The sequence below is a fragment of the Leptopilina heterotoma genome, unplaced genomic scaffold, assembly GCF_015476425.1.
Source record: "Leptopilina heterotoma isolate Lh14 unplaced genomic scaffold, ASM1547642v1 Lhet_260, whole genome shotgun sequence".
NCBI lineage: Eukaryota > Metazoa > Arthropoda > Insecta > Hymenoptera > Figitidae > Leptopilina > Leptopilina heterotoma.
Window position 1 is genome coordinate 19,596 of NW_025110970.1, and position 14,161 is coordinate 33,756.

General features: G+C 27.6%; 2 protein-coding genes across 2 annotated transcripts; both read left to right on the top strand.

Moving 5' to 3' along the window:
- The first annotated feature begins 318 nt into the window (after nucleotides 1-318).
- On the top strand, nucleotides 319-1,123 carry LOC122503414 (KRAB-A domain-containing protein 2-like). The gene is made up of 2 exons (XM_043613940.1): nucleotides 319-915; nucleotides 1,100-1,123. Exons 1-2 carry the CDS (start codon nucleotides 319-321, stop codon nucleotides 1,121-1,123), a joined length of 621 nt encoding a protein of 206 aa, XP_043469875.1.
- LOC122503410 lies at nucleotides 357-2,981 on the top strand. The gene is made up of 3 exons (XM_043613931.1): nucleotides 357-491; nucleotides 1,602-2,440; nucleotides 2,513-2,981. The coding sequence occupies exons 2-3, from the start codon at nucleotides 1,710-1,712 to the stop codon at nucleotides 2,739-2,741; spliced, it is 960 nt and encodes a 319-aa protein (XP_043469866.1). The 5' UTR covers nucleotides 357-491; nucleotides 1,602-1,709; the 3' UTR covers nucleotides 2,742-2,981.
- The last annotated feature ends 11,180 nt before the right edge of the window (nucleotides 2,982-14,161 follow it).

The following is a 14,161-nucleotide window of genomic DNA, read 5'->3' on the forward strand; positions in this document are numbered from 1 at the left end:
CGCGAAATGCCTAGGCAAATCGGGAAATACCTAAAAGTGGCCAGGAAATTCGAGTTTTACCTAGAAATTTTAGGCATTTCTCAAATTGCCTAGGCATTTCGCGAAATACCTAGTCATTTCGCGAAATGCCCAAGTCGATTTAGGCAAATTGAAAAGTTGATCATTCAAAGCCGCATACTAATGTAAACAGATTGTTTACAAAATTATTTGTCTATTATCGAACAGCAATTAGTAATCGACAGCTGTCTATCAGTTTGAGTGATTGTTCGCTCGTGTTCACAGTGTTTTTTTCGATCGCTTGCGCGTAAATATTTAAATATGTCTAACGATAACGTGAGAGAAAATTGGCAAAACGATTTTTTCAGTGCATTAAAAAATTCACAAAATTATAAAATATTACTCGAGGAAGAATACGACGAGATACTAAAAGATATGCATGAAGTGAAGTTGAACGGACCCAAAACTAGTCGGCAATATAGACGAATAAAAAGGTACGATATATTAGAAGTTGCTGGTGTATCAAAATTAATTGCCAAGTGCAATGATGGGGAAATAAAATATTATGTTCCTCTCGAAAAAATGTTCAATATTTTGGAAGCATCACATATTGCTACTGGTCATGGAGGTCGCGACAGAATGTTGGACGAAACAAACAAAAAATATGCCAACATAACGCGTGACGTTGTGAACACGTTTTTATCCAAATGCGAAATATGCCATTTGAAAAAAGTGAAAAGGAAACGCGGTTTAGTTTCAAAACCAATTCTTCATTCTGAAATGAATAGTCGATGCCAAGTTGATTTAATCGATTTACAGTCGCAAGCTGATCAACAATTTAAATTTATCATGGTTTATCAAGATCATCTCACGAAATTTGTTCTCCTTCGACCACTAACATCAAAACGTGCAGAAGAGGTAAGAAAAAAATTTTATTACTTATTAATTTAATTAATTATTTAATAGTAAAATAATATAAAATAAAATATTATTAACAGAGATGTAGAAAATATTGTAAAATACGAAAGTTTAATGTCAATTAATAAACCTTTATTTACACAGTTTAATAGTAAAATAATATGAAATAAAGTATTGTTAACAGATTAATAAAGCTTTATTTACATAGTTAATATTTCATTATTACTGTCAATATTTTGATATACAGTGAGTTCTTGCGAGTTCAAGTAAAGAACAAAAATAATTTCAATTTGACAAAACATAATATTTAAGAAAATTTTAGTCTTTTAATGAAAAGATGTGAAAAAAATTCGGATGATTTCTATTTGTCATTATAATTTTGAATTAATTATTATAAAATAAAAATAATTAGTATACAATCTTTCTAATGTTAACAAAAAACAAAAGTATAAATAAAAGACAACTTCAGAGTATGAGGGACAGAAAAAGTGAAAGAATGAAAGAACATTCAAATTAATATAGTTAATTATAGAAAAATAAAAAAAATAAAATAAATAATAAATATAATAATATTATATTATTATTATTATTTTTTATATTATTTATGTAATATAATATTATTTAATATAATTTTTAATAGTTGTTATATTAGGAATTTATTTATTCTTATTTATATTTTTTAACAGATTGCTTATCAACTTTTGGACATTTTCCTGACATTCGGCGCTCCTGTTATTCTTCAATCCGACAATGGTCGAGAGTTTGTTAACCGTATTATAACTGAATTGGCATCAATGTGGCCAGAACTAAAAATAGTTCATGGAAAACCTAGACATAGCCAGAGTCAAGGGTCTGTGGAAAGAGCAAACCAGGATATAGAAAACATGCTCGCTGTTTGGATGAGAGAAAATAAAACCACTAAATGGTCCGCAGGTTTAAAATTCATTCAATTTATGAAGAACAGGTCTTTGCATTCTGGTATTAAACAATCACCTTACAAGGCTATGTTTGGCTTTGATCCTAAAGTAGGACTTTCTACCACTAAATTACCCAGCGAAGTCGTACAAAATATTCAGACCGAAGATGATCTGCGCAGTGTCTTAGGCAATAATGGATCATATGAAGATACGACTCAACAATCAATTTTTAATGTGGAAGATTCAAATGATTCTCCAAAAGAAAATCAACCTTTGGCTTCAAATGTGGAAGACTTAAATAATTCTCGACAAGAAAATCAACCTTCGGCTTCAAATGTGGAAGACTTAAATAATTCTCGACAAGAAAACATTTTTTCAGCCAGGAAGCGAGCAGCAGAAGGACTCGAACTTCAAGCAAAGAGAATGAAAATATCTTCCGATAAAAGTCATCGTCCAGTTGAAGTTGGAGATAATGTCACAATCCCGATACCAGATGTTGACAAGGCCAAAAGCGATTTCAGAAATGTAATTGGTGTGGTTTTAGAGAAAAAAGACGAGCTCCATAGGATTGGAACGAGACAAGGAATTATAAACAGATTATACTGCAGGTCTGTTGGCTTTACATTTTCTTTTACTTAATTTGCAGATATGACTTATTAATTTAATATTTTTATTTACAGGTCCGAATTTGACAAATGTAAGGCATCCTTTATTGACGAGCAAGACGTTCCACAAGATGAAACAATTTCCTTGCGAAGTATAGCGACTCAGGAATCTAATACTAATGGACAAGGATTTACCCGCTGCCACTGTCAGACATCCTGCAAAACAAAAAGATGCTTATGCAGGAAAAAAGGGCTACTTTGTAATTCGAAGTGTCACAGTAGTTCGACATGCTGCAACAAATAACCAGCAAAAAATATATACAATTAATTACACAATACACATATACACAATTAATTTTTTAATAACTTTTTCAATTTGCCTAAATCGACTTCGGCATTTCGCGAAATGCCTAGGAAATTCACGAAAATGCCTAGGCAATTCGGAAAATACCTAAGAATGGCCAGGAAATTCGAGTAATACCTGAGATTTTAGGTATTTCCCGATTTGCCTAGGCATTTCGCGAAATGCCTGGACTTCGGGTTTTACCGGTAACATATACAATTCATATATTCATATTATATTGAATGAGCGCGAGAGACGCGTAAATTTGGGAACAGTGGAAACAGCCTTGTTTCAGTCCTGCATTATAGGGTTCCGCAGCATTGATTGAACATTGAACGCCAATCTACAACAAAGACTGGAGGGTCAGTCTTAAATAAGTGTTACATTATAGCTAGAAGCGACCTTCGTTCCGCCGTCCCACCAAGGCTTGATCAATGTTGACCAAGCCTCAACGAAGGTTCCGTAAAGCCTGAATCCAGCCGTCCAGCGTCAGTTCTCGCCTGGGAAGGTTATTTTCGACGTCAAAGCTGTAAATTTGTATGGCGAAAATAATATTGACGCTCGTAAAAATATCGTTTTATTGCGAACAAATTTTTACTTTAATCCTTACTTCATATAGAATTCCAATAAAGAGCCCTTTTTTCTAAAAATTTCTGCTTTTTTTCTTTCTTTTTAAATTATCCAACACTTTTGACTGATTTTTACAAAACTTTTTACATTTGACAATTTTTTAAAAAATAATTTGACGCTTTCTTTTAAAAAAAGGGCTCTTTACTGGGAAGTAAAAATAAATAAAGAATTAGGGTAAGACTCCGTCAGAAAAAAAGCGATTTGCAAGTGGTCTTCCGATTTCTTCGAAACCTTGGGAAATAGAAGTCTTATATGAATTAAATTTAACCCTAAAAGGATTTTGAAAAATTTTCAAAATGGCGGCCGCTACGCCATATTGAAAATGAGTGTTGCGTTTTTTTCAAAAATTAATAACTCTGAAACTTTTAGATCGATTTTAATAAAATTTACAGGCGATATAGTTAAAAATACGTAGTTTAATTTAATATTATGAACAAAAAAAAATTTCCAAAATTTGTCAAAAAAAAAGTCAAAAAAATTTTTTGAATTAATTTTTAGTTCAGTTGGCCTAATTTTTGAATTTTCTAATAAGTAAATATCGATTCCTTGTAATTTCACCTTTCATTTCATAAAAAAAATTTTATGGAGACTCTAATAGTTCTCGAGATATTGCGACTTTAGTGGGAGCGCGTACCGCGGAATTAAACTCCGTAGCGAGGTGGAATATGAAGCGAGCGTACAAACGTGCGCAATAGGGTGTCCGTAACAATGCGACTTTCGAATTTTGTTTACGCCACCCCCCAGTTTAGTTCCAATAAAATAAAAAAAAATTTCCCAAAATTTGAAGCCGATTGATTAATATTAACACGTGCCAGAGATCCATCGAAATTTCCCATTAAAAATACATAGGAAAAATGCACTTTTTAAAAAAAAATTAATAACTTTTTTAATTTTAATGCAAAAAATTCTCCAGGTCACTTTTGCCTTCATTTTTAGCTGCACTATAAGATAGCACTTTGCCAAAAATTTAATTTTGAAAAATTTTTAAAATGGCGGATGATTAAAGTGGGTCATAAAAATGCACCACAATATATCCAAGGTTTTAACACATAAGTGTTGTCAAAAATTCAAAAAAATTACTTACTCGGGGCTATTTTCGATCGTTCTTCATGAATCTGATATCAGAAATTAATTTTTCCAAATTTTCGATCCAATATGGCGGGTTCAAAATTTTGATTTTCTACATTTTTAAAGTAAAAATTCTAAAACAACGTCAAGGGCGATTTTTGGAAGCGCTATTTACACTCAGAGAAAAAGTTTATTTCACTTAACCAAACTGTTTAATTAACCTATTTTATTTGTCACGATAAAACAATTTTGTACATGTGTGAATTTAAAAATGGCGATCTCACTTGTCTACAGTCCGCGTTCGCGTCAAATTTATTTGTTAAATCGGTAAATCAAAGAAAAAAAATTATAAGTGTCGGTTAAATAAATATTAAATACCTTGTGTTCATTGACTTACTGCATATTTAATTTGTACCAGTGAGAAGAATATTTACAAAAAGGTTTTGTGAAGTTTTCAGTTTGTTGTTTCGAATAAACTTTTTTCTGAGTGCACGTATAAAAATCATAATTATAATATGTTTAATGTAATATTTCAAATGTTTTTTTACAATTAAGTAATTTTGTTTATATGAAGAAATACATATATAATATTTTACTTAATTGTTATTTATTCTCCTCTAATAATGTTTGAGTTTCCTAATTTAATATTTTCTAGAATACATATTATTGGTTAATTTATAATTTATTATATGTATAATTTTAAAATATCAATAATTATATAATAAATTATAAATTAACCAATAATACGTACTAGAAAATATTAAATTAGGAAATTCAAATATTATTAGAGGAAAATAAATAACAAAATTAAGTAAACAAAAATATTTATTTAAATAAACCAAATACGTTTACTAAAACTATTTATTTGAATCAAACAAATCTTTTCTCTTGAAATAAACAAATTTTTTAGTTATATTAAATAAAGTTTTTTGGTTAAGTGTAATAAGCATTTGGTTAATACAAATAAACGTATTGGAAGAAATTTTTTGGTTGAATCAAACAAACGTTTGGTTGACTGTATAGCAATGCATTTATTTGGTTGATTTAACCAAAATTTGGTTGATTCGAACAAATTTTTTTCTGAGTGTACGAATCTAATGTTAAAATTTTATTTTTCAAATTATTCGATCCACTATGACGGATTCAAAATTATGATTTTCTACATTTTTAAGTAAATAGTCTAAATATTAATTTATAGATTAATATTTACAAAAAATAATTATTGGGATGTTTTCGAAACTCTTTTATAGAAATTTAACTTTTTATACCTCTGCTCTTAAAAATCGATTATTAAAGGAATATTTAAAAAAAAAATTTGAATCCGCCATGCCATATTAGATTCGGTAATTTAAAAAATAAATTTTTAACATTAGATTCGTAAATAGCGCTTCCAAATATCGCCCTTGACGTTGTTTTAGAATATTTACTTCGAAAATGTAGAAAATTAAAATTTTGAACCTGCCATATTGGATCCAAAATTTTGAAAATTAATTGTTACGGACACCCTATTGTGCACATTTGTACGCTCGCTTCATATTCCGCCTCGCTACGGAGTTTAATTCCGCGGTACGCGCTCCCACTAAAGTCGCAATATCTCGAGAACTATTAGAGTCTCCATAAATTTTTTTTATGAAATGAAAGGTGAAATTACAAGGAATCGATATTTACTTATTAGAAAATTCAAAAATTAGGCCAACTGAACTAAAAATTAATTCAAAAAATTTTTTTGACTTTTTTTTTGACAAATTTTGGAAATTTTTTTTTGTTCATAATATCAAATTAAACTACGTATTTTTAACTATATCGCCTGTAAATTTTATTAAAATCGATCTAAAAGTTTCAGAGTTATTAATTTTTGAAAAAAACGCAACACTCATTTTCAATATGGCGTAGCGGCCGCCATTTTGAAAATTTTTCAAAATCTTTTTAGGGTTAAATTTAATTCATATAAGACTTCTATTTCCCAAGGTTTCGAAGAAATCGGAAGACCACTTGCAAATCGCTTTTTTTCTGACGGAGTCTTACCCATTAATTAAAATTTATTTTGTTTCGATACGATATTTCTATGAGCCACAATCTTATTTCCGCCACGAGAATTTACAGCTGGATGTGACTTGCTGAGTAAAGTGTGGTTGCCTATGTAAAGGCATAACAGGGCAGTATGATAAAACAGAGCAGTAAATAACTTTTAATTTGTTGAAAATTATAAAACTATTATTTTGTAACAATAAAAATTAATATAAAAAAAATTAATAAAGGGATTTCTATTTATGGGAAATGTAGATAATATAAATATGTCAAATTAAATAAATAAATAAATATCGATGAAACAAAAGTTGTTTAATTATACTATACGACTTTTCTACAAGTGTCATTATTATTTTTACGGGAGCATTTTTGACATTGCTGTTGTGGAAAGTCAAAGGAATAAAGTATGGATTAGCATTTTATCTTAAGAAAATAGTAGAGAAGAATTTTTCTTTATTACAATTTTACTTACACTAATTTTGGCATATATAAAAAGAATTCTATATTTATATATCAGTAATAATTTTCAAATTTTTTATTTTATTGACAGATTGTTTAATTTTTATTAAATAATTTTTTAACAATATTAAAAATTAAAAAAGTTATCAGCAATATAAATTTTGAGTTTCTTTTTTATAATCTATCAAAATTTATTTATACATTTTATTATTTAAAAATTTTAAATAAAAAAAAATTTGAACTCTATTTTAAAATTATTATTCTTATAATAGTATATTAATTACTTATGCTATTATGGCATAATTGTTACATATTATTATTAGTAGTAAAATAAATGATCATGGGAAGGTGAAGAATTGAAAAAATTCAATGTATCGTCAAAATTGCGACGTTTCGTTGGCTAAGGTTTGCCAACCTCATCAGGCAGGTTCGTTAAAACATAAAAATCGCGTTCTAACTCGTCAAAATAAAAAAGATTTCATAGAGAAAAAATATTTTTTTATAAAAATTTCCACATGAAATGTGGAACGTTGGCAAACCTTAGCCAACGAAACGTCGCAATTTTGACGATACATTAAATTTTTTCAATTCTTCACCTTCCCATGATCATTTATTTTACTACTAACAATTAAACTATGGAAGGATTTAACGCATATCACTCAACATATTATTATTACTTACATTTATTATTATTACTATTGTATTATAGAAATTTTTTTAAAAAATACACAAAATTCTATATATATATATATATATGGGTTTTTTTAACTTTTCTTATACTCTAATGTACTGTTTTGAATATTTTTTAAGAGGGAGAGATTTTAATATTACAGTAATATTACGAATATTACATGATATTTGAGTAAATTCTCAATAATAATTATTAGAAAGAAAATTAGTTTTTATAACCAAAAATTTCTTTCTTTAGAATTCCTTCCTAATTTATCAATCAATTTTCTGCCTATATATAAGAGGCATTATTCCTGAACTGCCCCAAAAATAAAAAAAAGTTCTTGGATTTCCTTTATACTTTGGAAATATGTTACCCTAGTAGGTACAAGTTACTACACCAATTTACAGGTCCAACCCCCCACTTCAATCAAAAGGGTGGGTGGTTGAAATTTCAGCTTCAACTCGAACATGCATTCTTTAAACATTTGTAGTTTCTACTTTTTTTTTTTTTTTTTTTTTTTATTGTTTATACTCCTGCCCTATTGGCCTTACGCACTTCGACAAGAGTCCCCGAGAAATACTTTTTTGGATTAAGCATAACCATTCTACTTTAGAAATTTTCTATATATTAACCTAATTTTGCGTCTACAGCCGACTTTATTAGGAGTACTCGCATTACGCCTGGACCACCCGTCAATGGGTTTTCTCGCCAGAGAAGAGGGAAACTGTAGAAAACCTCTCTGAGTACAACCGGTTTATCGACAGTCGAGTTCTAATGGTGTGTACCGGACAATAATCGACGGTGCACATCATTATACCTCGACGTCAAACCTCCCGCTCAGATTGTCTCACGTGCCGGAAAAATACCAAGCCAAGTGGGCTTAAACAATTACATTTGTTATAAACAAATTTTTCATTTTTAAACAAATAATTATCTTTTTTCACCAAACAAAATTTTTTCCTTTTTTATATTTACTATCATAAAAAAGAACTCCTTAATGAAATGGGAATACTATAAATTATTCATTTAATTTTAATAAACATTATAAGTTAAGAAATATTTATATTTTTAATGAAGTAAACCATTATTCAGTTAAAACAGTTTACATTTAAATGCATATAAATAAATATATTTTTTCCGTGAAAAAAGAACAAAGTTAAATATTTCTTAACTTATAATGTTTATTAAAATTAAATGAATAATTTATAGTATTCCCATTTCATTAAGGAGTTCTTTTTTATGATAGTAAATATAAAAAAGGAAAAAATTTTGTTTGATGAAAAAAGATAATTATTTGTTTAAAAATGAAAAATTTGTTTATAACAAATGTAATTGTTTAAGCAAATAAATTTTTTAAGTTTTTGAAAGAATGTACATATGATATAAATATTTAAAGTTTAAAAAATGACGAAAATGTTTACAAATACCAAAGGAAGTTAATTATTGTTTATATAATTGTTAATATTAATGATAATTTTTAACTGTAAAATAGTTTTTTACTAAATTAGACATAAATTTAAACTTGTCTGCAAAAAAACCAATTTTTTTTATGAAGAAGGTCCGAAGTAATCTATTTGTTAATTAACATTGTTTGCAACAATTTAAATAAATTGTATTATGCTTTATTAATTGTCCGGTGGTCATACTAGACTAATTTAAATTGATTTCGATCATGTGTAATGGAAAAATAAAAAAACTAACAAGATTTTTTCTAAAAATATTGTAATTTGTCAAATTTTTGAGTAACAAGAAAAAAATAAACAATTAAAAATTCAAAAATCGACTTTGATGGATCTCTTAGTAATTTTAAATCAAGAACATCAACATCCGATAAAATTTGTAGTTTCTAGACAATTTTCAATAGTAAGTTGAAAAAAAATCCCACTGTTCATCGCGCTGGAGTGCGCGAGCGGACGGACAAATTTTACTTATTACACTATATCTTTGGCAAATTGTTTCGGCCCATTTTCAGACTTATATCTTCTTTTAGGGGAATTCCCAAGCTTTCATTTGAGATTTTTAAAAAGAAAATAAAAACTACCGAACTTGCACAAAATTGCAAAAAACTATTTATTTTAAAAAATTTTTGCAAAAAAAATTTTTTTTTTATTATATAAATAAAATATTTTAAAAGTACACAAAAAAACATTTCTAAAACACTACTTACTTTTTTTAATTGAATAATTTAAGTAGAAACTACAAATGTTTAAAGAATGCATGTTCGAGTTGAAGCTGAAATTTCAACCCCCCACCCTTTTGATTGGGGTGGGGGGTTGGACCTGTAAATTGGTGTAGTAACCTGTACCTACTAGGGTAACATATTTCCAAAGTATAAAGGAAATCCAAGAACTTTTTTTTATTTTTGGGGCAGTTCAGGAATAATGCCTCATAAAGGAGGCCTGAGCCCTGAGCAGAATAAAACGGGAAGCGATCGCAAGCATGAGATCTAAAAGGACAGAAGTAGGTTTGTCCTTTTTTATCGTATGCTTACGTTCACGTTACTTTTTTATTCTGCGTTAGTAGACTTCAGATTGCGCGGTAAATTTCTAAAAATTCAAACCTCTTATAGGGATGTGAAATCATGACGTCACTATTGTCAAGCACTTACAAAAATGACACGCAAGTTTAAAAGAATATTAAAATGTATGTAATACGATTCAAATATTCAATATATTGAGTAAAATAAATCACATAAGTGTTCCAGTCTATAAATATAGACATTTGAAATGCACATTAAAATAAAAGAATTGTTTTCATATCGAAAAACATTTTTCAATTCATTAAATTATTAAAAAATATCTACTCTAAATATTTAATTAATTTATGAAGTGTAAATAATACAGTTTCCTTTTCAAGAAAAGTAAGGAATTGATCGAGTTAATGAATAGTTAATAGGTTATTTTGTTTCTCTTGTTTATAAATCTGAAAATCTTATCTTATATTATATTAAAATGCTTCCTTCGTCCACCAAAAATTTTTCGTTCAACGTTTTCAGCAATATATGAATACTAAAAAAAAAATATATATTATATATAATATATATATCCTTATTAATAAAATCAGATGTCTGTCTGTACATTGCTTAAAACTTCAAAATGTTAACATGATTAGTTATTATGGACATCAGAGATTCCAAAAATGTTCTTAAAAAATTTAATGTATGTATGTATGTATGTATATGTATGTATGTTTGTCTGTCACAAAAACTTTGTACCCCAATCACACAAAAACATGTGAATCGATTTAAGTCCAACTTGGTAGGTTATTAGGTATTGACCCAAGGAAGGTTTATAAATTTACAGATTTAAAAAATATTAATTAGAACGGGAGATATTCAATTTTTTCAAAAAATTCAAAAAATTGAAAATTTTTTATTTTTTTATGGATTGCTTTTAAAGTTTCTATACTTGAGTATTACATGTTATTTAGTCACATTTTAGCATAACTTTGCAAAAAATAAAGTCCTATAACTAATATGTAAGTATAAAAATGTTTTCAAAAAATCGAAAATTTCAAAATTTTACATTTTTTTATGGATTGCTTTTAAACTTTCTATATTTGAGTATTACATGTTATTTGGTCACATTTTAGCATAATTTTTCAAAAAATACTATTCTACAACTAAGATGTAAATATAAAAATATTTTCAAAAACTTGAAAAATGGAAAATTTCCAAATTTCACAATTTTTAATGGATAGCTTTTAAACTTTCTAAAAATGAATATTATATGTTATTTAGTCAGATTTTATCATAATTTTGCAAAAAATACTATCCTACAAGAAATATAAAAAAATTTTCAATATATCAAAAAATCGATACTAATTACTATACTCTCTAAATTTGAATCAGCGAAAAGTCGCTGATTCACCAGCCCAGAGTATGCAGCTGATGAAACAGCGTATATACGCTGGAAAATCAGTGCATATACGCTGTTTCATCAGTGTATATACGCTGATTGAATCAGCTGCATACTCTGGGCTGGTGAATCAGCGACTTTTCGCTGATTCAAATTTAGAGAGTATGAAGTATAATTCAGTAGTATTTTTGGAGTCTCTGATTAATATTTTGATGTCAAAATAGTGCAATTCAAAATTATTTATCAAATCAATCTAATATTTTCAAGAAGTTCAGAAATATTGAAAATGGAAATTTTTTATGATTAAAATGATTTCGCAGGATGTCAAGAATTGTAAGTCACCTGTGATACAATACAAGAATATTATGCCACTAGGCAAAAACTTACATGTTAAAACGTTTTTTCATTTTAACTCTAGATTTAACTTTAAGAGATGTTTTGAGCAATGTAAAGACAAAAGTTAACACGGTGTCTATTTTTGTTTAACAAAATTCCCTGCTTTGTCCAAACTTTTCACGGTTTATCTCTTTTTTGTCAAATTTAAATTTACTTGATTTTATCCATAAATAAATCTACAAATGGCTATAAAAATTTACTTATTTTATGAAAATACTGTTTCTTAAGTTCATATAAATATAGATTGTATTACTTGCTGTCGTACAGTTTTCTGTTTATACTAATACATTTAACTGGGTATCTACCAAACGGGAAAAACTGTAAAAAGCTGGGAATATGCCGAACCGGGAATTTTCCTATCAAATTAAGAAAAAGTTTCATTATATTAATTCGCTTTTAAAAAATTGCTTTTTACTTCAATTTTTATTGATGTATAATATTTATGAAAACAGACCCGAGTCAAAATTTAAGCCCTACTTTCAGCCTAAAATTTAGGTCTTATGTTAGGTTTTAGCAGTCGTAACGTAGGGTCTACTTGCGATACAATTAGTTCCAATTAGACTCTACTATAACTCCAAAAACTGTATGGAAAATTTAATTTTTTTAATACATTAATTAAAGTACTACAAATTGATAAATATTGTTCTCTGCATTTGAATTGGTTAAAATAACTAATTTGATAACAAAAAGTCAATCACTGATTCAAATAGTAATATTTTCCTACTAAAATAGCTATAATGGTAACTAATTATTATTTTTTTCCGGTCAAATTAAATTCCCTAGCTATTTCCTGATTTTCCAGATTGGTAGAAACTTAAATGTATTGGTAGAAACTAAAACCCGTCGAAGACGGGTACGACAGCTAGTATATATATATAATATATATCCTTATTAATAAAATCAGATGTCTGTCTGTACATTGCTTAAAACTTCAAAATGTTAACATGATTCGTTATTATGGACATCAGGGATTCCAAAAATATTCTTAAAAAATTTAATGTATGTACGTATGTATGTACGTATGTATGTACGTATGTCTGTCACAAAAACTTTGTACCCCAATCACACAAAAACATGTAAATCGATTTAAGTCCAACTTGGTAGGTTATTAGGTATTGACCCAAGGAAGGTTTATAAATTTACAGATTTAAAAAATATTAATTAGAACGGGAGATATTCAATTTCTTCAAAAAATTCAAAAAATCGAAAATTTCAAAATTTTTAATTTTTTCATGGATTGCTTTTAAAGTTTCTATACTTGAGTATCACATGTTATTTAGTCACATTTTAGCATAATTTTGCAAAAAATAAAGTCCTATAACTAATATGTAAGTATACAAATGTTTTCAAAAAATCAAAAATTTCAAAATTTTACATTTTTCATGGATTGCTTTTAATCTTTCTATATTTGAGTATTACATGTCATTCAGTCACATTTTAGAATAATTTTGCAAAAAATACTATCCTATAACTAAGATGTAAATATAAAAATATTTTCAAAAACTTCAAAAAATGGAAAATTTCCAAATTTCACATTTTTAATGGATAGCTTTTAAACTTTCTAAAATTCAATATTATATGTTATTTAGTCAGATTTTAGCATAATTTTGCAAAAAATACTATCCTATAAGTAAATATAAAAATATTTTCAATATCAAAAAATCGATACTAATTACTATGAAGTTTAATTCAGTAGTATTTTTGGAGTCTCTGATTATTATTTTGACGTAAAAATAGTGTAATTGAGAATTATTTATCAAATTAATCTAATATTTTCAAGAATTTCAGAAATATTGAAAATGCAAATTTTTTATGATTAAAATGATATTGCAGGATGTCAAGAAATTGTAAGTCACCTCTGATACAATACAAGCATATTATATCCCAAGGAGCACGTAAGCTTATCTTGACATCACTGTAATATTACATTGGAGATTCGTTATATTACACTGTAATATTACAGTGATCTTACTGGGATATCAAAATGTCCGCCTGGAGGTAATATTACGTTGTTATATCAAGAGAATATTACCTGGTAATATTAAGGTAATATTAACGTAATGTTAAGGTAATATTCAGATAAAATTAGAATAATTTTATAATTTAGAAAAAAACATTTCACAAAGCTGGACTTGAACCCTGAACCTTGCGCACAGTAATCAAGAGTCTTACCACTGAGCCAAACTTACTTGTAGTGTATTAAGATTTTTGATAAAATATGAAGAACTTTAAAAAACTTACAAAGATTATATACCGTCGAGAATCTTAAT